This window comes from Amblyraja radiata, chromosome 5, assembly GCF_010909765.2.
Source record: "Amblyraja radiata isolate CabotCenter1 chromosome 5, sAmbRad1.1.pri, whole genome shotgun sequence".
NCBI classification, from domain to species: Eukaryota; Metazoa; Chordata; class Chondrichthyes; order Rajiformes; family Rajidae; genus Amblyraja; species Amblyraja radiata.
In genome coordinates, this window is record NC_045960.1 from 44,042,580 (window position 1) to 44,065,440 (window position 22,861).

General features: G+C 40.5%; 2 protein-coding genes across 3 annotated transcripts in view; one reads left to right on the forward strand and one right to left on the reverse strand.

Annotated features, from left to right (window-relative positions):
- Nucleotides 1-13,096, forward strand: part of LOC116973246 (trafficking protein particle complex subunit 3-like) — a 31,436-nt gene extending 18,340 nt beyond the window's left edge. For both annotated transcript variants that reach the window (XM_033021136.1, XM_033021138.1), the window contains 2 exons: nucleotides 7,259-7,441; nucleotides 12,513-13,096. In XM_033021136.1, the coding sequence (XP_032877027.1) occupies nucleotides 7,259-7,441; nucleotides 12,513-12,638 (309 nt within the window). In that variant the 3' untranslated portion in view covers nucleotides 12,639-13,096. The remainder of the gene's footprint in view (nucleotides 1-7,258; nucleotides 7,442-12,512) is intronic.
- Nucleotides 13,097-17,248: 4,152 nt separating this feature from the next.
- On the reverse strand, nucleotides 17,249-22,694 carry LOC116973243 (calcium homeostasis modulator protein 6-like). Its single transcript, XM_033021133.1, has 2 exons — nucleotides 21,846-22,694; nucleotides 17,249-20,238 (listed from the first exon to the last, which is right to left on the reverse strand). Exons 1-2 carry the CDS (start codon nucleotides 22,383-22,385, stop codon nucleotides 19,813-19,815), a joined length of 966 nt encoding a protein of 321 aa, XP_032877024.1. The 5' UTR covers nucleotides 22,386-22,694; the 3' UTR covers nucleotides 17,249-19,812.
- Between the last annotated feature and the right edge of the window lie 167 nt (nucleotides 22,695-22,861).

The window sequence follows — 22,861 nt, forward strand, 5'->3', positions numbered from 1 at the left end:
AAAAGATGAAAAAGCGGTACATTTGGATAGCAGTAACAGGATTGGTCCAAGTCAGCATGGATTTACAAAGGGGAAATCATGCTTGACTGATCTTCTGGAATTTTTTGAGGATGTGACTAGGAAAATGAAAAAGGGAGAGCCAGTGGATGTAGTGTACCTGGACTTTCAGAAAGCCTTTGATAAGGTCCCACATAGGAGATTAGTGGGCAAAATTAGAACACATGGTATTGGGGGTAAGGTACTGACATGGATAGAAAATAGAAAATGGCAGACAGGAAACAAAGAGTAGGGATTAACGGGTCCCTTTCAGAATGGCAGGCAGTGACTAGTGGGGTACCACAAGGCCCGGTGCTGGGACCACAGCTAGTTACAATATACATTAATGATTCAGATGAAGGGATTAAGAGTAACATTAGCAAATTTGCAGATGACACTAAGCTGGGTGGCAGTGTGAACTGTGAGGAGAATGCTATGAGGATGCAGGGTGACTTGGACAGGTTGGGTGAGTGGGCAGATGCATGGCAGATGCAGTTTAATGTGGATAAATGTGAGGTTATCCACTTTCGTGGCAAGAACAGGCAGGCAGATTATTAAGGGGAAGTACAACGAGATCTGGGGGTCCTTGTACATCAATTACTGAAAGTAAGCATGCAGGTACAGCAGGCAGTGAAGAAAGCTAATGGCATGTTGGCCTTCATAACAAGAGGAGTTGAGTATAGGAGCAAAGAGGTCCTTCTGCAGTTGTACATGGCCCTGGTGAGATCACACCTGGAGTATTGTGTGCAGTTTTGGTCTCCAAATATGAGGAAGGACATTCTTACTATTGAAGGAATGCAGCGTAGGTTCACAAGGCTAATTCCTGGGATGGTTGGACTGTCATATGTAGAAAGAATGGGCTTGTATACACTAGAATTTAGAAGGATGAAAGGGTATCTTATTAAAACGTATATGATTATTAAGGGATTGGACATGCTAGAGGCAGAATGTTGGGGGAGTGCAGAACCAGTGGCCACAGTTTAAGAGTAGGCCATTTAGAACGGAGATGAGGAAAAACTTTTTCACCCAGAAAGTTGTGATCGGTGGAATTCCCTGCCTCAGAAGGCAGTGGAGGCCAATTCTCTGGATGCTTTCAAGAGAGAGTTAGATAGAGCTCTTAAAGATAGCGGAGTCAAGGGATATGGGGAGAAGGCAGGAACGGGGTACTGATTGTGGATGATCAGCCATGATCACAGTGAATGGCGGTGCTGGCTCGAAGGACCGAATGGCCTACTCCTGCACCTATTGTCTATTGTCTATTGTCTATTGTCTATTGTCTATTGTTTATTGCCTATTGCTTGTGAGCTATTGTGATCCATTGTTCCGTGCACCACCCTATGTCCCATCCATTTCCTTGGTACTTCAAACTAATCTACCTGTCATGGTATTCCCAGCCTCTCTGATCTCTATGTGCTGCCCCACACCTTGTCCCTGATTCTTCTCCCTTCTTCCCTTCTCTGCTCTCCCCCTAACATGCTTCCTAATAATCTTTCCGATATTCCTTAATTATTTCCTCTTCCTTCTCACCCATCTGATTTCTCCCTCTATTATGATCCTTCCAATCTCACACTGATATCTCTGGCCTAACAACTGTGCTTCAATCTCTCCACCCCACTGACCTTCCACTCTGACCTCCTCTCTCCAGCCTCTACCCCCAACTCCTATCAATCCCTCACACTGATCTCCCTACTCTTTGCCCACTAATTCTCAGTCCACCATAACCAACCTGATTTTTGATCCCCTCCTCGTCCTTTCCTGCATTGCAGTCTATTCACATTGCATTTGCCGTTCCACCAGCCTTTATGTTCTGTTTGGCTGCATCAGGTGCTTCCATTAAGTTGGACGAGCTTCCCAAATACAACACATTCTAGTCCTCCCTCCTCGAACCCCCTGACCAGTGACATTGGCCTGTTGTTTATATGCACATCCAAAAAATGCAAGATGTTATAAATCCTGATGTTATGCATAGATCAGTTTAAATATTAATTGCTTCTGAATAGCATAAGTATTATTTCAGTCAATAAAGTACATTTGCATTAATAATAAAGCTGCAATTCCTGTACATTGACCATTGCGCAGAATGCCAAGTGGAAGTTCAGAAATGCTAATATCATTCCTTTCTTAGCTGACTGGCAAATCAGATCAGTAATGTTCTCCTAATACCTTATTGATTCCATCACAATTTTGCAACTCTCGACCCAAAATTTGATTTGGGATTCTAATGGGAGTTGTATCTGGTCTCTATCATTCCTTAGGGCCTTATGAGAAGCAGAGTCAGTACTCATTCCTTCCAAGGTCAGTGAGGCCAGCAACAGAGCAAGTGGTATGGATTTGCCGAGTCAGGAATCCCTACTCCCTTGATTTAGTCAATGTTCAATGCAAGAGATCCTATGCCAAAAGAGAAAAGGCATGCCACCCTCCCTGGACAATAATCTTCCCCACTGAGGTTAGGAAGCAGAAGTCACCCATTCTTCCCAACCCTTGCACAGTGGTGAATTGGCATCAGATTGTCTGCATATTTTAGCCAGAGACAGCCACAATAGCAGATCTCCACTTTCAGGGACAGTTTCTTCTCAGCTGTGATCAGGCAACTGAAGCATCCTATCAACAAATAGTGAGTGGCCCTGAGCTACTATCTAACTCATTAGAGACCCTTGGACTGTCTTTAATCGGACTTTACTGGACTTTATCTTGCACTAAATATAATCCCTTTATCATGTATCTGTAAACTGTGGATGGCTCGATTGTAATATTGTATAGTCTTTCTGCTGACTCGTTAGCACGCAACAAAAGCTTTTCACTGTACCTCGGTACATGTGACAATAAACTAAATTAAACTAAAAAGAGACCACCTGGCTCAACACATATGAAGTGCCTTCCTGATGGTCCACCAATCTCATTGATCTCAGTGATAGAAGATGCACATCTGCATAATCTCGGGGAGGGGACCACAGCTCCACAGACTCTCCATGTTTTGTCTTCGAATGTTCCGTCTCATTGCTTACCTTATGCAGGGATTGATTTACTGCTGGAACAAAGTCACCCCCTCCAGTGGTAATTTCTGAACTCCCCACAAGAACAGGCTCTGATGGGACGATGGACAGCAAATGTTACAAAACCAAATACCCAATTCTTTAAGCACATTAGAAGCAGAATCAGGCCAAATCAGATTTTCAAGTTTGCCAGTCATAAAAGTAATGGGTGAATGGATCTTGGTCTCAACAACACTTTTCTTTTCTCTCCCCAATGCTTTTATCCTTTGTACTTCAAGCATCTATGGATTTCCAACTTGAATATGACTCCACCTCCACTGTCCTCTGGGGAGAGACTTCCATGAATCATGAGCCTCTAATTAAAGATATTGTAGCGGCACCTAGTGGTTGGACATTGTAGCTGGACATTCAGAACCCTCGTCATTAGTCGGGATTGTCACGTGACCGGGGGTTTGTTCGCGGGCTTTTGAGAGCTAGTAGTTAGTGCTCCTCGCATCGACAGGAGCTTTAATCGTTAATTCTTGACTAGGTACGCAGCAGTTCGAGCATTTCTTATCGTTAATAAAGAATATTTCGCTCAACCTGCCTGGTCTCACTACAATATTCCTTCTTTTAAGGGCAATGCCGAACTCTGAAACCATGCTCCCTAGATCTTGCTCTGTTATCAGCTGCCAACAACATTATTTATAACAGGTTTGATCTGGTATCCCCTCCCACCTCTACAGGTGCAGCCTCTCCCCCACCATCACCTCCACGAGGCAGCCCCCCCAACACCACAGCTGCAGCACCTCCTATGCCGGCATCTCCTCAACTGTTCTTCACGGCGGACGAGGTGAGAGCTGAGCTGAGGAGGTTGCGCCCTGGTAAAGCAGCTGGCCCTGATGGTGTATGTCCCAGGCTACTAAAAGACTGTGCGGCTCAGCTGGCGGAGCCGCTCCAGACCATTTTCAACTTGAGCCTCCAGTCAGGGAGGGTACCAGGTCTGTGGAAAACATCATGTCTCGTGCCGGTTCCCAAAGCAGGGCGGCCGACCGAGATCAACGACTACAGACTGGTGGCCCTTACATCCCATATCATGAAAACAATGGAGCGGCTACTCATTCGTCTCCTGAGACCACAAGTCCAGCACGCACTCGACCCACTACAGTTTGCATACCAGGAGAACATTGGGGTGGATGATGCAGTCCTCTACATGCTGCACCGGATCTACTCCTTTTTGGACAAACCCGGTGGCTATGTGAGGATTATGTTCTTCGACTTCTCAAGTGCGTTCAACACCATCCAACCCCTGATTCTGAATGACAAGCTTAAGAAGATGGGGGTGGATTCCACATTTATCTCCTGGATATACGACTACCTGACGGGTCGACCACAGTTTGTCAAGCTGGGGGACAGTGTCTGTGGCACAGTGGTGTGCAATGTTGGAGCCCCACAGGGAACGGTTCTGGCCCCGTTCCTCTTCACCCTGTATACAGCAGACTTTAACTATAAGTCTGACACATGCCACGTACAGAAATATTCAGATGATACAGCGATTGTGGCATGTGTAAGGAACGGGCAGGAGGAGGAATACAGGAACTTGACCAGTGCCTTTTGTGCCTGGAGTGAAGAGAACTGTCTCATCCTGAACACAACTAAGACTAAAGAGATGGTGGTTAACTTTGGCAGGTCCAAGCTCCCCCTTCAGCTGGTCAATGCTGCAGGGGCTGACATTGAGGTGGTGCAGACATATAAATACCTTGGAGTGCACCTTGATAACAAATTGGACTGGTCTGTCAACTCTGACTCCCTCTACAAAAAAGGCCAGAGCAGACTCTTTTTCCTCAGAAGGCTCAAATCCTTCAATGTGTGTAATGAGATGCTGCACGTGTTTTACAACACTGTGGTTGCAAGTGTTATTTTCTACGCTGTTGTCTGCTGGGGCAACAGCATTAGTGCAAAAAACAACAAGAAGCTGGTCAAACTGGTTAAACGAGCTTGCTCAGTGCTGGAGGGGAGAGTAGACTCTGGGATGAATGTGCTTGAGAGGCGTATGAGGCACAAGGTGCAGGCCATCTGAAAAACCCCGGGCATCCCCTCCATGTAATTCTGGAGAGTCAAAAGAGCACTCGGAACAACAACCGGCTCCTCTCCCTGCCCTGTAGAACGGAGCGGTTCAGGAGATCCTTCACCCCTGCAGCCATTAGATTTTATAATTCGGACCGCTAGGCTGTAAGGGGATGCATTTTGCGATTTTTAATTTTTAATTGTTAATCATTGGTCTTTTTAAGTATTTATTGCTCTCAGGTAGTGTCCACATTGTATTCTATGTATTTTCTGTCTGCGTTCGTTTTGAATCTGTGGGTTTGTTGGTTGGGGGCTTCTGGACATCTGAATTTCCCTGAGGGGATCAATAAAGTATTTATTATTATTATTATTATTATTATTATTATTATTATTATTATTATTATTATTATTATTATTATTATTATTATTATTATTATTATTATTATTATTATTATTATTATTATTATCAAATGCCTTCTTGAAATGCATCCATGCTGTCATTTGCTTTTCTAAATGTTCTGCTATTTTGTTCCTTATAATATTTCCAGCATCTTCCCAATAGCAGATGTTCGGCTATCTGGCATTTAGTTTCCTGCTCTTTGACTTCCTGCTTTCTTTAATTATGATGTTATGGTTTCCAATCTTCTCCAGAATCCAAAGACTTTTGGTTGATTACAGCCACAATCTTTGCAGCCTCATTCTTTGTCTTAGGATGCACACAATTAGGTCTAGAGAACTTGTCAACCTTTAGCTCCATTAATGTGCTGAATCCTTTTTTTTTCCAAGTGATTATTTTGTGCTTTCCTCTCTTTGGTCCCTTGATTATGTGTAAACGGCAGTATTTTCTAGTTTTTCTACCGTGAACACCAATCCATTTATTAGTACCACATTAGTCTCCTCAGTTAGTTATCAATCTCCCAAATCCTTTCTTTTTCATTGTCATATACCTTTGTGGAGATGTATTAAATATTTTCCTAAATGTCTACCGCTGCCAATTTATCACCTTACACTTTAATCTATTTCCCAGTCCTACCCTATCCTTCTACCATTGGAAATTTAAGTTAGTACATAAGTTTCAGGCACAAGTTTCTCACCTCAAACTGAATTGAATATTCTAGTATGCTGTGATCACTCTTTCCAAGGGATCGCTTACGATGAAATCATTAATTAATCTTGTCTCATTACAGAAAACCTGTTAGTTCCTCAACATATTGCAAAAAGAACCATCAAGAATAAGTGCTACATACTCTTCTTCAATGCTATCCTCTCTATTTTGATTTGTCCACTCTATACGATAATTAAAATTTCCCATGACTATGACAGTATATTTTATTCAATACTCCATTTTTACTTAATTTATACTCTGCCCTGCAGCAAAGCTACTGTAACAAGTCTGTATTGACTCCCACTAGTGACTTCTTAGTCTTTTTCTTATTTCCACCCAAATGGGTTTTACAAGGTGAGACAATATAAGTCCTCACCATTGAAGTGATCTCATCCTGTATTAAGAGAACTACTCCATCTTCAAGTTCTTTTTGTCCACAGTTCCTAAAAGTCAAACAGCCCTGAATATTCAGCTCCCAGCCTTCGTCATCTGTAGGCAATGTCCCTGCAATGTCAAGGCTATCTGATCATTCCCATTTTTATTCTGTTTGTGCCATCTACTGTGATGAATATTTAAAACAGTCAGATAAAGATCTTTTAATTTTGCTTTAACATTTCCCCCTGCCCTTTCTGCTGGTCCATTCTTATGATTGCACACCCTTCTTGGCACATCCTGGCTTAATTATCCGTGGACAATAAAGATATACTGATACTGACTGGTCATTACAATGGACTATTAACCTCCACATTCTCTGCTTTCCTAAGTTCCCCTTTGCTCGAACCCTCTTCTACTAAGCCATTTTCCCTTGTGCTTCAACCCTTTGATCTCCAACCGCGTGTCAAGTTCTCCAACAGCAGGAAGAAACTCCTTGCATCCATTTGGATCATAGAGGTCTCGCGTCCCATCCAATGGTCCCAATTCCAAAGCAATCTAAAGCCCTGTTTTATATACATCATCTCTCCAGCCACAGTAGAAAGTGCACATTGCAGGAGGGCTCTGCTCAAGGACATTTTTGATATTTATATTTTTTGGCTAGTGCCATAAAATAGACTAATATTTCTGTATTTTTGGTTATCAGGTTGCTTTCAAGATGTATCTTGGGGTGACTGCGAGAGTGACTTTTTGGACTCTAGCCGGAGATGACTGCTCAATATTCCTGGAGAAGAATCCACTGATGGACTATGCGGAAGTACCCAACAAGCACTCCTCTCTGCTCTACTCCAATATGATCTGTGGGATCCTGAGAGGGGCACTGAAAATGGTACAAGCACCAAGGCAGCACAGAAAAGAGGAGTATATTTTACAAAAGTTTCATTGGTGCACACATACTTTGCAACATGGAATGTTCAAAACACTGACCAGTTTTTATAAGAGAATTAGATATATACTCAAAGAAGGAAAATGATAATGAGAGATTATTGTGGATTGCTGTAACAAAGGGTAGACTTAAATACATGTTGGCACAGAGGACCATGAATGAACTGTTCGTCCATGTAATGTAGGTTCAAATATAGTTCCAAAGCAGAAGAAAGGGTTAACTATAAGGTTGGTGTCAGAGGACAGGAATATTGCAAATATAACATTCTTTATTAGAAAATGGGTAAATATAAATTCAACTGATGCCAGCTAGTTTAGATACCAGTGAAGTAGCAGGGGGACGAAATGTGTAGGAAGGAACTGCAGATGCTGGTTTAAACCAAAGATAGACACAAAAAGCTGGAGTAACTCAGCGGGACAGGCAGCATCACTGGAGAGAAGGAATGGGTGATGTTTCGGGCAAGATCCTTCTTCAGACTGGTTAGAGATAAGGGAAACAAGAGATATAGACGATGATGTAGAGATAAAGAGCAATGTTTGAAAGATATGCAAAAAATTAACAATGATAAAAGAAAGAGGCCATTGTTAGCTGTTTGTTGGGTGAAAACTGGAAGCTAGTGTGACTTGGGTGGGGGAAGGATAGAGAGAGAGGAAATGCCGGGGCTACCTGAAGTTAGAGAAATCAATACATACCACAGGGCTGTTAGCCACGCAAGCAAAATATGAGATACTGTTCCTCCAATTTTCATTTAGCCTCACTCTGACTATGGAGGAGACCTAGGACAGAAAGGTCTGTGTGGGAATGGGAAGAATTAAAGTGTTTAGCAACCGGGAGATCAGGTAGGTTCAGGAAATTGATGAGGTCAGAGTGTTAACACAGACTTCTGAACGTGCCTAAAGGGCCTGTCCCACGAGCATGCAACTGCATGCGGCAAACGGGACCAAACCAGAAGCGGGGGTCGCGCGGAGGTTGAGTGATCCCCGTACAGGGCCGGTCCCACCAGCATGCGACTGCATGCGGCAAGCGCGACCAAACCAGAAGCGGGCAAATTAGTATCTTCCCCTGTCACTTCCCGGGACGGTCCACCCCATCCTGCACCATCGCGTCTTTACTGGAGCTGAGGGTGGCCGGTGGAGGTTTCCAACCGGACTTTTGGAGGGACCCAAAGCAGCGCAGCCCAGCCCCAAGCAGCCCAGCCCCAACAACCCAGCACCAAGCAGCCCAGCCCCGCCTCAAGCAGCAGCCCAGCGTCGGAGACCTGACCCAGCCCAGCCCAGCGAGGGAGACCCAGCCCAGAGTTGGAGACCCAGCCCAGAGTCAGAGACCCAGCCGGGAATCGGAGATATCACCGATGTCGCTAAACGAAAGCGGAGACTCTGATCCCAGCGGAGGAGAACTACCAGCGAACAGCGCCCACTGTGAGTCCTCATCGCACTGCCAATTCCAGCCACTAACCCTCTGGTCCCCCTCGCTGGCTCCTCCTCCCTCCCCCGTGATGCCCCCCTCTCCCCCATGGCTCTTCCCCCATCTATTCTCCGAGCTCACTCCCCCTCTCCCACAAACCCCCCACCCACACCCCTCCCACACATACACACACCCTCCCACACACACACACACCCTCCCCCACACACCCCCCTCCCACATCCCTCCTCCCACCCCTCTCCCACCCATATACACACCTCCCCCCCACCCACACATCCCCTTCACACACCCCTCCCCCCCACCCCCCCCCCCCCCTCCCTCACACACCCCCTCCCCCCACACCACCCTCTCCCCCCTCTCCTACACTTCCCTGTCCACACACAACCCTCCTCCCCTCCCACCCCCCCCCCCCCTGCCACACACCCCATTTCCCACCCCCCTCCCCTCCCACACATGAAGAAGAGGGGGAGGGAGTGCTCGGGGATGAGGGGAAATGAGCCATGCCTGCGCAGTTAGTGGCTATGGGAGAGAGGTGGAATATTGCGTTGGGGGAACTGGTTATGTTGGGGGAACGGGTGAGTGGCTGATTATTGCGTTGGGGGATGGGTTGCGTTGGGGGACCAGGCCTCCCATATGACCAGGCCTCCCACTTAATCTAGTAAACAATAAAGAAGATATTGAGACAGTGAAGATTGTAGATCAAAAAAGCTTTTCACTGTTACCTCGGTACACACAGCAATAAACTAAATTAAATTGAACTAAACTAAATCACAAACTGGTGGAATGGATGGAATGTGGCAGATGAAATTTAACACAGAAAATCACAACGTCATTTAGTTGTAAGTGTGAGCAGATGGAACCTAAAGAGTACAGTTCCTAAGTAACTGCAGGAGCTGAGAAACTAGGGTGTATATGTGCACAAATTATGATGAAAATGATGTTGAAAACTGTACTTCATAACGAGAGACAGAGTAAAAAGCTAAGAAAGTTATGATAAACAGCAAAACAATGGGCCACAGCTAATTGTCACACTTTAAGAAAGATATGAAGTTCTGGCAGAGGTTTTAGGTAAGATTTATTGCAATCATTCCAGGATGTAAGTTCTAAACTACAGATTTAAAGATAACTGGGAAAGTAATTCAAGGTGATAAGAGTAAAAACTCCCTTCGTGCAGCAAGATTGTAGATTTAGAATGTTTTGCCTGACATTATGATGGAAATAAATTGGATAAAGATTTTCAAAAGGGAACTAGAACTTGAAACTTGAAAGAACCCAGAACCAGCAATTCTGGGTAGGACACTTGTCGAACATTAGACTTTATCTGAGGGTCCAGGGTTCAAGTCCCCATTCAGGTGCTGGTTTTCAGTCTCAAAGTTTATGCCATATTTCAATGCTTATTAAACGTTTATGGTTTCCTCCAGGTGCTCTGGGTTTCCTCCCATATCCGCAAAACATGTGGAAATGTAGGTCAAATTGGCCTCTCCAAATCGTCCCGAGTGCGTAGATAGTAGATGTGAAAATCGAATACATAGAACGAGTGTGAATGGTGCGTGAATTTGGTGGGTTGTATCTTACAATACAATCAAGAGAGAGTGGGAGTAGTTCCGTTCCTCTTGCCAAGAGCCACCTTAAAGGCAACTGGCCTCCTTCTAAGCTACTAGCATTGTTCGATTGCGTGCCAAGTTGGATAAAATACTACATTTTATGTCCTTGAATAAATGATGAGAATTTTTCTTGACTCTTTGCCCACATTTCCGAGAAACTCAGTGCAATAAGTGTCCAAAACTTAAATGAGTCATAGTTCAAACTCAAAATAAAATTCCATCTTATTTACCTTACTTTAAAAGTATGGAGGTAATTAGTGGGTTACTGTATGGGGTTTTTTTCTAAACATTTCCCCATCTAAGTGATTCATCATTATCAAGCTCAAACAATTTAATTCCTTCTGTCATGTTTTCTGGAGAGAATATTTGAGGGATAGCTAAAATTCACAGATTGCAGTGAAATTCAATGATATGTCATTCAAAGTTACAGGAGCACTTGGGAACTTTAGCTGCAACACATCAGTTTAGTTAAGTTCAGAGATACAGCATAGAAAAAGGCCCTTCGGCCCACCAAGTATGCGCTGACCAGCAATCCCTGCACACTAACACCATCCTACACACACAAGGGATAATTTACAATTTTTACCAAGCCAATTAGCCTACAAACCTGTACATCTTTGGAGTGTGGGAGGAAACTGGAGATCCCGGAGAACACCCATACAAACTCTGGCGCTATAAGGCAGCAACTCTACCACTGTGCCACCGTGCCCCCCTAATAGCCCTAATATCAGACCTAATAGCATCTCACACTGAATAACACGACACAAAGGGTGGGACATTGCTAGAGCGATTAGTTCAGCACATGCCCTGCCAATTATTTTCCAGCATCTCTCTTTTGCTTTGTAAATTGTTGGAAGTATGAGCCAAGGGCAATGAGAAGTAGCATTGTGTGAGAGTAAAGAAGCATTGAGATTTAAGGACTGAGAAGTAAAATGTGGAAATACACAGGAAGAAAGGTAAACCAGACTGGGTGAACTCAAAGCCAAATCAGGTACAATGCAGAAAAATAAAAATAATACAACAACAAAAAATGCAAATACTGGCATTTTGAATTTCTCCAAGAGCAGATCATAAGAATAGGATTCTATAATTTAATCATTACCTGAGTAAAATAAAAGATCTGGCAGTCTAATGGTTAAAGAGACCAGGGTTCTTCATTCAATATTTGCAGATTGCAGGACTACCGGCATTTGGTAACTTATATCTTTGACCTAATAAACACTTCAGTGTCTTCCCCAGGAGAGTAAAGATGTATTGTTCATGTTTTCATCTTGAAGCATCTGTAATGCCTATGCATCTCTATATTTTATTTAAGTGATTCCTATTCCTTGGATTAACGGCCAGTCATATCCCCTGGGTCTGTAGACATTGGGCTTCATAGTCCTTTCTTTCTTTACATTTTTGTGCAGTTCAGAAGAGCAGATTGTACAATCTTTGTTATGATTGGTGACTAAGTGAACATAAATGGTCCCAGATGTAGGATGTGGGATTTTCCCCTTGCACTATGAATGACATATCATTGAATTTCACTGCAATCTGTGAATCTTAGCTATCCCTCAAATATTCTCTCCAGAAAACATGACAGAAGGAATTAAATTGTTTGATAATGATGAATCACTTAGATAGGGAAATGTTTAGAAAAAAACCCCATACAGTAACCCACTAATTTCCTCCATACTTTTAAAGTAAGGTAAATGAAATGGAATTTTATTTTGAGTTTGAACCATTTAAGTTTTGGGCACTTATTGCACTGAGTTTCTCGGAAATGTGGGCAACGAGTCAAGGAAAATTCTCATCATTTACTCAAGGACATAAAATGTAGTATTTTATCCAACTTGGCACGCAATCAAACTTGGCAATCATTATTATATGAACAGTACAAGTTTTTGCTGAAGGTCCTGCAGCAAAATGGGAGAATTTTCCTGATGCATCTCATCATCACAAGAAAAGCACAACAATCCCTGAGAGCAGTATTTCTGTATTCCCAGGTTCGTCTGCAGGTCAATGTCCAACTTCTTCAGGACACAGGGAAAGATAACAAGATAACTGAAATAAGAATGAGGCTCCTGAGAAGACGCAAAGTGGCTCTTGATGTTGAGAAACAGAATGAATAATACTTCAAAGAGCCAAGCTCTTTCAGATATTTGCCGCTGCACTAATTTTGTAATTTGAAATAGATAACTGTTGAAGGAAGGTTATAACTGCAATGGATGAAGAATAATAACCATTATATCCTGGTGATTCCTAATTTATGATGTAAATAACACTGAAAAATGTTAGATATTAAAAACTTGAGCCATCAATGCTGCATGAATTAAAGCATAGTTATTATTAATAGTGTAACCAACAAATCATTATTAATTTGAAATAAATGTTAGTGTGCTTTAATATGATTGTAGGATAACAGTATTAACTGAATACCAACAGAATGTACAGTCCAATTAATTTATAGTACTAATATTAAAATGATAGAACTGTAATGCATAGGACTATAATATAAATACAAAAACACATAAAATGTTATTACTATTTATACTTAATAATTAATAAATGAATCAACTTTAACCAAAAACCATTGTTAATTGTTTTTGCTTAGGGAAGTGGGACTTGATCTTACAGGTGGGTTCCCCTCCCCTTCTAGCTGCCATTGCACCTCAAGGTCCATTGATATCAAGACAGATATCCTAACCCCCTTTTCCCAATGTGCTTTCAAGCATTTAATAGTATCAACTATATATATGTGAGTCACTTTTTTAAGGGACAGTTTGATGCTAACTATCTTAAGGTCTCTGATCAGATATAAATTATTTTAAAGTTAAAAAACTGACATCAACAAAAACACAACCCTTAGAATATTAGAAATTAATTAAAGATATTAAGATAAAATTAATTTAAAATCTTACCTGCACCTACTATTTTACTCAGAGATGGCTAATGAATGGGATTGCATTATCTGCACCAAAATGGCTGGCATATAGTAGAAGGACAAGATGTACATTTGTTCTGCAACACTGGACTCAGTGTAATGGTGGCTGACCATCATCTTGTCTCCAGTTTCAGCTTTTCATTATGCAGATATAAATATCAGAGAGCTGTTAAACAAAAAGGATATCTAAAGATGAACATGATCCATCTTGTTTCTTTGAACAATGAGCACCAGCAAAATCTAATTTTGCGATCAACAAATGTTAAACACTCTACTTCCATTGTCAAGAGACCTATCGCCTGCCTCGTATGCAGGTAGAGAGCAAAAGACATCGCCTTTGTCAAACTGATAGGTTCTTCCATACACGATGATGAGGAAGGGGGAAATGGGTCTCAGAGTTGGAAGGTAATGAGGATAATGGAGAATGATCCATTGTTTGTGTAGGGAAAGAAGGAGTAAACTGAGGGACATTTTAGATTTTTATTTTATGCTCAAATAAACAACCACTGGATTTATTTCAAATTCAAGGGAGAAAACAGAGAGTCATTCTTCAATTTAATTACTTACAGCAAGTTGCTCGTTAAGTACTTAAGATCAGCATGGCACTATTATTCAGAACAAGTACTGTGTTATCTTCTGCATTGACTCATTGAATGTTGGCAGAGCATTTGCTCGAGTACAGTATTAAACCATTCTGGTCAATTAACCATGAAATCTTGTTTTACATGCAAATTCTGAATGGACCATTGTTTTAATCAAAGCTCCTCTAGGTTCGTTGCTGGTATTTATCAAAGTGAACGACAAGAAAGAACGAGAAGAAATGCTGAAAACATGAAATTAAAGCAGAATTTATGTGATCAGTTACTCAGTTCCTGTGAAGACTCGCATAGGTTAGTGTGTTTAATGGGATTTTATCAGTTAAGCCGATGCAAAAACAAAATAAACTGCAGATGCCTTAAATCTGAAATAAGAGAGTGCTGGATCTCTACCAGTCAGGCAACATATGTGGAGACCTAAACAGATCATGTTCCTCAGAATTGAGAACATTTAGAAATAAAATCTGCTTTAAATTGCAGAGATGGGAAACATAGAAACATAGAAAATAGGTGCAGGAGTGGGCCATTCAGCCCTTTGAGCCTGCACCGCTATTCGATATGATCATGGCTGATCATCCAACTCAGTATCCCATCCCTGCCTTCTCTCCATACCGCCTGATCCCTTTAGCCACAAGGGCCACATCTAACTCCCTCTTAAATATAGCCAATGAACTCTCTGTGTAAAAAAATGATTTTCTCATCTCGGTCATAAAAGACTTCCCTCTTATCCTTAAACTGTGACCCCTAGTTCTGGACCCCCCCAACATCAGGAATAATCTTCCTGCATCTAGCCTGTCCAACCCCTTAAGAATTTTGTAAGTTTCTATAAGATCCCCCCTCAATCTTCTAAACTCTAGCGTGTACAAGCCGAGTCTATCCAGTCTTTCTTCATATGAAAGTCCTGACATCCCAGGAATCAGTCTGGTGAACCTTCTCTGTACTCCCTCTATGGCAAGAATGTCTTTCCTCAGACTAGGAGACCAAAACTGTACGCAATACTCCAGGTGTGGTCTCACCAAGACCCTGTATAACTGCAGTAGAACCTCCCTGCTCTTATACTCAAATCCTTTTGCTATGAATGCTAACATACCATTTGCTTTCTTCAATGCCTGCTGCACCTGCATTCCTACTTTCAATGACTGGTGTACCATGACACCCAGGTCTCGTTGCCAGGAAGGCGTGCACAATATAAAAGGAGCATCTATCTATCCATCATATACTTATTAAAACTCTGATCTTGTATGTGTGTATATGTGTGTGTATATGTGTGTGTATATGTGTGTGTATATGTGGTTGGCTTAACATCTTCGCAAAAACACTAAGCGGTAATGATTACATTTTTACATATTCCAATTTACATTTTTCCCCTCGAGGCCGAAATCACCTTATATGAACATTTCGCGACCAAAGCATGTTATTCGCGATTAAAGCTTTAAAACTGCCAATTTTCACAAGATTTTTACATATTCTAATCCACATTTTTCCACTCTAGGCAGATATCACCTTCACTGAACATTTTATGCTTTCTTTCTCGACTTATTACTGATTAATTACTAGTCTATAATAAAATGATGACCGAGAGAGACTGATTGACACATTAGTAATTGAGACAACCAAGAGATGATGGTGAAGGCCTGTTATTTGGAAACTAAAGGAATTAAAAAGAAAAATGAAGGAAACAATAAACAATACTGGAACTGGAAAATAAACAGTTGAAAAAGGCAGCACAGAAGGAAAATATTGTGGATGCTGAAAGTTACAAAGTACTGAAAAATCCTATCTACTGCCTGCCACTGCACATGGCAGCAGCACCCCCCCTCCCCCTCTCATTCCCGGTGGCCCCCCCATGACGCTTCCCCCCAATGTTCTCAACGGCCCTCCACCAGGTCCCCTGTGATCTTGGCGACACACAGCTGGGTCCCCCCATTGTACTCACCAGTCCACTTCGTTCTTGGTCCCTCCTCAGCATTACTTTACACTTAACTTACCTATGGAATCCCCTGAAATTTTCCTTTACCTGTTTGTAAGATCCATTTCACATCCTCTATTTGTCCTTGTGTTTGCCTTTTTATGTGTACAGGTGAGTTCTGATACAAAGTACAAAGGATGATTACCTGAAATTGTTCACATCAGATTGAGAGTGGAATGGCGAATTAAAATGTCAGATAACTTGAAGTTTAGAGTGACCTTACAGATTGAACAGAACAGTGTTCTATTAAACATTCATCCAATCTGCGTGGCTTTGTCCAATTCAGCAGAGACCACTCTGTAACTAGGAAGAAATAAAATTGAACTGTTGGTTCACTAGGAAGTGTTTGGATCCCTGGATGATGTGAAGGAAGGATGTATAAACATGTTTTGCATCTCCTGCAGTTCCATAGGAAGGTGCCATGAGAAAGTGATTGAGCACAAGGTTAGAAGTCATAAGTGATAGTAATAGAATTAGGCCATTTGGCCCATCGTCTACTCTGCCATTCAATCATGCTGATCTACCTTTCCCTCCTAACCCCATTCTCCAGCCTTCTCCCCATAATTATCACCAGTACTAATCAAGAATCTATCTATCTCTGCCTTAAAAATATCCACTGACTTGGCCTTCACAGTCTTCTGTTGTAAAGAATTCCACAGATTCACCACCCTCAGACTAAAGAATGGGGATTAGTGGAAGAGATGGGAGAGTGGAGTAAGGAATTATGGAGTGCTGAAAGAGGAACGGAAGGTGTGTTGTAGTTGGATCACTTGGATGGTGGTCAAGATAATAGAGAATGACCCATTGATTGTGCAGGCTCTTAAGGCAGGGCAGGTAAATGGAGGGCAAGGGAAACCGTGTGCGAGAAGAGAGCCAAACCAAAGGAAATGACATGAGGGGACATGGAAGTGAAGATCTCAACCACAGTAATGAGTAAAGCCCCAATAAGGAAAAAGGAAGAGATCTTAAGAGCATGATATTGACAATCTTTACATTTTGGCTGCTGACTAATTAGGTAATTGTTTCCAAAATGTTATACATTTTTCCATGGCTTAACATATTATTTTAATTAGATTCCCTCCTCAAAGACATGGTCATGTAAATAAAGAGACCAGATTTTGCCAGTTCATGTCTCTGTCAGGATGTCATCTGAAGGAAGAAAATGAGGCTCCCAAAAAATACAAATTGATAGATGTTTGTAATGAATAGTCATCGCTCAAGTAATTTTTTACATGATTTTTTATTTACTAATAACACGAAAGAATGAACATTGTCAGTAAATATTAACAAAACAATCTTATGGTCTGTAGAAAATAACATATTTTGCCTCTATATTCCTATATAACACTTGTAGTTCCATAAATGAAGATGTAGTAAATTGATAAATAGAATGACAGCCAAGCAATATAACTTGTTTAAAAAAACGTACAAATGTTCTTATTCACATGTGTCATACATTAACACATCAAAAAATTATATTTCTAAATAAACATTGACTTTTTTTGCTTCCACATGTTTATAAATTTTACCTTACCATCCGATAGAATAATATATTACTATTTTGTGTAGTAGGGAGAAAACAAATGACATTGTAATTCACATTAGAATGTCAGGTTTATATCAGCATTACAGCCACAAATTGTCAGGGCAGCTCCTGTGCTGTTTTTTGCTTTGTAACTCTTTTTATGATTCCGATGAGTTGAAGGTGCAGAGTAAGTGTGAGGAAATTTTCACCAATTTTCTTCGGCTTAAAGCTTTTACCTGATAAAACTAAAATCTATTTTGTATTATAAATATATACATTTCTGATTTTTTTTCTCCTATAGGTACTACAAATATTAACAATGAAAGCATTTTGAAAAATGTATGCTTGAAATTATAAAGTATATGTTAACATCATATCAATAAAAATATTGCTGCAGTTTTTACTCAGTAAATTGATGTGATAAAATATAATCTAATTTAGAATCAAAGTTAATTGAATAAATTAATAGGAGATAAAAGGTGCAAAAAAAAGCTTATCTGGCAAAAAGTGCTATGTACTTTTGGGTAGATAAAAATGCTGGAGAAACTCAGCGGGTGAGGCAGCATCTATGGAGGGAAGGAATAGGTGACGTTTCGGGTCGAGACCCTTCTTCAGACTTTTGGGTCACCTTTTATATTTTGGTTCCATCTTTTTTCGATATTTGGATTAAGATATTTTTGGTCGTCTGAGACTATAATATAAATCTATTAAAAATACTTTTGTGTTGCCTCCCTGCTATAGTTAATTGCAAACAAAATGTTGAAATACAAAGGATCTTCAATTCTGCAATTTGCTGTAGAGTTCCAAGTACTTACCTCAAAGGAGACCATGTAGTGCACTGACTGGTGTGGGTTTCATCAATGGGCATTTGCCTAGTTATATAACAGAGGTGATCATTTCAAGGCAGAAAGATCTTACCAATGCACTGGGTCCCATCAGTCCCGTTTGAAAGACAATGGCTTTCTAATAAATTAAGGGATTATAATTGTGGATTTTTCCCTTTTGTAAAACAAAAAATCCCTTTAGCCTTCATTTGCAGAGAAAACAATTTAGCTGGAGATGTGGTTCCAGGTTGATTATAATGCCATCTGTGCCCATTGTGGCTATCTCGTTACAGAAATGCTATCAAATACATGTGGATTAACTGAATCTTGACACATGGTACAGTGATTCAGCAGTCTCAATTACGGTTCATTCGATCTTCATTTAATTTGATCTCGACGGATGGTCACACGAGATAAATTGGGTTTCCATCCATCTCATTCCCTTCAATCATGATTCCTTGGAATTAGGACATCTACACAACATATGAACCTTATCCATCAGGTTCAGTGTGCAATCTAGAAACATTATTTTAGCAATTACTATTTAGTAATGCATGAATTGGACCCGAGGCTTACAACCATTTTGCCTTGAGGGCCTCAAACCCTCAAGTTTAGTTTGGTTTAGTTTATTGTCACGTGTACCGAGGTACAGTGAAAAGTTTTTGTTGTGTGCCTACCAGTTAGCGGAAAGACAATACGATAACAATCAAGCCATTTACAGTGTATAGATACATGATAAGGGAATAATTCAAGCTTGGAGTACATCTAATAAATCTGTTCACATGCTCTGATTTATGAATATCCATCCACCTATCTAGCAGCAGTGGTAAAACCCTGATCCAAATGCATTTGACTAATAAAATCAATTCAAGACATCATCAAATAATGTGCAGATAAGGTTGATTTATCAGTGTTACAAATGGGACTATCATTGACTCAATCGCAGCTCACTGATGGAAATAATTCTTATCTTAATTTACTCTTTAGTATTCTCACTAGAACATTGAACATGTTAGTGAAGGGAGAGTTTAAGTATGCAATGCTTTTAAGCATTTAAGTAAGTATATAAATCATCCAATAATTGTTTACATCAAACATGAGAACTGGAAGATATGAAAATTTAACAATAAGCTTTCATGATATTCTCTCTTTATAATTTTTTGTCTGAATTAACATATGACGGTAACCTTCTGCAACAAGGTAGAGGAGTCCTGCTTCATTTCCTCTGGTAGCTCCCATTCAGAGTCAGCCCATATTCGATGGTAAAATTATTTCTCAAAAAAAGATTTTCTACGTAAATTTATGAATTGTTAAAAAAATAATCCACATTCAAAGTAGCATTAAAGGCACCATTTAAACGAATATTGTTGCTTACTTTTGGCATACAAACATTTGAGGCCCCAGGCAAAGCTTAAATTTACTGCAGATGCTCTCATCTGAGCGTTAGTTCAAATATGGGAGTCAGCTGGATATTTGCTCCCATCAACAAAGTCCAGCACAGCAGGTACGTCCACATTGACAAAGGTAGATGACACATGGGTGTTTCCGACCTTCTTTTCTGCATATTTATGTATAGTGCTGTAGTATTGGTCAGTTTCGCTGTAGTTATACAGCATAGAAATCTCCTCCCATGCCACTCTGCTTGGAGTTTTGAACGCCTTTGGTGCAACGGATTCGAAGAAACTCTTCACATTTCTCTCTGCCATTTCTTTAGCATGTTCAACCGATTTCTTCTCCAGCACTTCGTTCTCTTTTTCCTTGTAGGTTTTCCAAAACTGCAACTGGAGGAAGCTGACTGGAGAGCAGCAGCGTACAATGCAGGTGGAGGCCAAGGCAAATACTGTGATGGCTGCTATCAAGCTCCATCCGATTATCTACAAATAAGAAAATATTTAATACTTCATATTATCTACACAAACAATGCATATAATCAATCACTTTCTAGTGTAAAACATGGGAAGTGTTTTGAGACCGATTTCTGCCAATTTCAACAACTGAATTTGATGTTTGAAGGCAGGACAATTCACAAGGTATAAAAGAGGCGACATAAATGGTCAACTAAGCATGTCATTATGCTAATTTGTAGAGAACCTGAAATTGCTTTCCATTTTGTTGCTTAATGTTTTTTTAAAAGGATGACAATGTTGACTCTGGTCTTCATAGAGCCCAGGATAACACAATAATTCTATTCATTCCAGAGGCATTTGAAAAGAAAAATATTCTTTCAACTGTTTCTGCACTTGTAGAGCCCTTGCAATCCAGTAATGCTGTCTGTCAAATGACTTCACATTCTTTCAAATTCTGCCCAATAAAACATACCGTTGTTTGAAAGTAAAATCTTGTGCCAGCTCTTACAATTTCCAAGCTGAAAGAACACCCAGAAAAGTCTAGCAGCAGATCACCAGCCAGTGACAATAATTTGGAGATGAGGACAACTGACAATTGAGATAGCAAGGAATTGTTAGGTGTTTAAAACAGTTTTCAATGGAATTATACAAATAACAGTAGGACAAGAGCAAAACAAATAAAATACTACTTCTGTGCTGCTTGTACAATCTTTAACTATTAGATCACCTTTCGTGCCTTGCTGGCATTAGAAAATAAATTCCAGATTGGCTATTGCAAGCTATTATTAAAGATGTGATCTGCTTTCTCAACAAACCCACGGCATCGAGTCTCCTTCATACACGCCAGGTGATAATCACGCTCTTCAATAATAAAATTAAAGTGCATTTCAGGCACAAATTGTTCAACATTAAACCTGATTTTTCTGTTCATAGTGTTCTCCAGCCAAATCTATCTAATATTGTTAGTAATTTCATGCATGGTCTTTTAATAATTGGGAAACTAATATTCATTAATCATGGTGACAGAATAGAAATAGTTAACACATAGTTTTAGTTACTTAATATAGTCGTCCTTGAGTGCTCTGTGACCAACTAGTGTATTTTTAAATCTTTATGCACACTATTTTTTAAAACTGTAATAAGTTAAAAACGGAATGTAACATCTAGTTTAGAATGCTGTTCCAGCTATCATCAATGTTTATACTGGGTGGCAGAAAAGTGTATGTTAATCAACAAATTCCATCCTAAAGACCAAAATCAGAAATAAGCAGACTTCAATCAAGTCTCTTCCCAATTCCAAAGAGGAAAACGTGAAATACTATGACACATTCTTAAATATGATTAGCAATTCAACATGGGAAGAATATATCCATTAAGAATAATCAAAGTCTTAATGCGCAACAAGTTGAGACACATATTCCACTTGTACACGCCCCCTCATCTTCAACACGAGCTCTGAGAATCTAAACACATTATTGGTGTGCTAAGTGCGTTTGGATGTATAGTTATAGTAAACATGATGAACATATTTCACTTGGCTGAACGTAAAAGCACAGGTTCTACACATAATGGCAATTCAATCTGCAGAAGAAAGTACAGTAACAATAACATCTGCCACCAAATATATTTCTTACCTGGGACTGTGCATGAAGTAGTTGGCGAATATCAGTTTGGGTGGACTGAGGCAAAGATGAATGACCACAGGGCACATAATAAAGGTTTTGATGGCATTTTTTGTCGGAAGAGTTACTGCAGAATGTGTTTAAGTAATTGTTGTAGGAGCCAGACATACCACATTCATAGATCATTCCATTCAGCAACGCAACACAAATCCACGTTACTGGGGCTACTAAAACTCCCATGGTGATTTGCACAAAAATCTTTATGCCACGCAAAGTGATCCTTTTAGAGCATCGTTTAGCTTGATTGATGCAGCAGCCAGTAAACAGCTTCCATGTTCGGTTGCTTATGAAATAGCCCAGTAGGAATAAAACCAGGGCTGGGACAAGAAGAAAAACCATGCTGTAGATGAAATTCCATGAGTTACAGGGACAACTGAACACAACAACAGAGAACAGTTGTTCCCCTCCAGCAGTTGCTAAAGCCAGAAAGCTGTAGCCCAGTGTAGTGTGCTGCCTGAGAACAAAATTCAGCAGGGTCTTAAATTTCTCCATCTTCCGAGCATGCAACGGACCTAATGACTGCTGTTGCAACTTCCTTGCAGCCTTTCAGACCTTCTCAGTGTGCTTCGTAAATAATTTATATCTGCCGTTTACTGGCGATAACCATTTATAGGAAAGGGGTTGGAAACATGAAACAAAATCTAATTAAAAAGCAGAGCACTGCAGAGTGCTATGTGCCTGCCAATACAGCCTTTCAGTAACAGATTCCATATGTCAGTCTGAACGAATATCAAAAGATACTGCAGCTCGGTGTAGATGCTGCAGTCATTCTTGACAAATAACGGCAATTCCATCATGACTTCAATTATCTTTATGAGTTGTCCATTGCTCTCCCCTGGAAGCATGCTATCTTTTGCATCAGTTTTCATGCAAGTGAATAAGATCTTTAAAATGTAAGATATGTAATTACTGAAATTAAAAGAGAAGGGTTTGGTGCAGGGTGAAAAGTGATATAAATGTTTTAAACT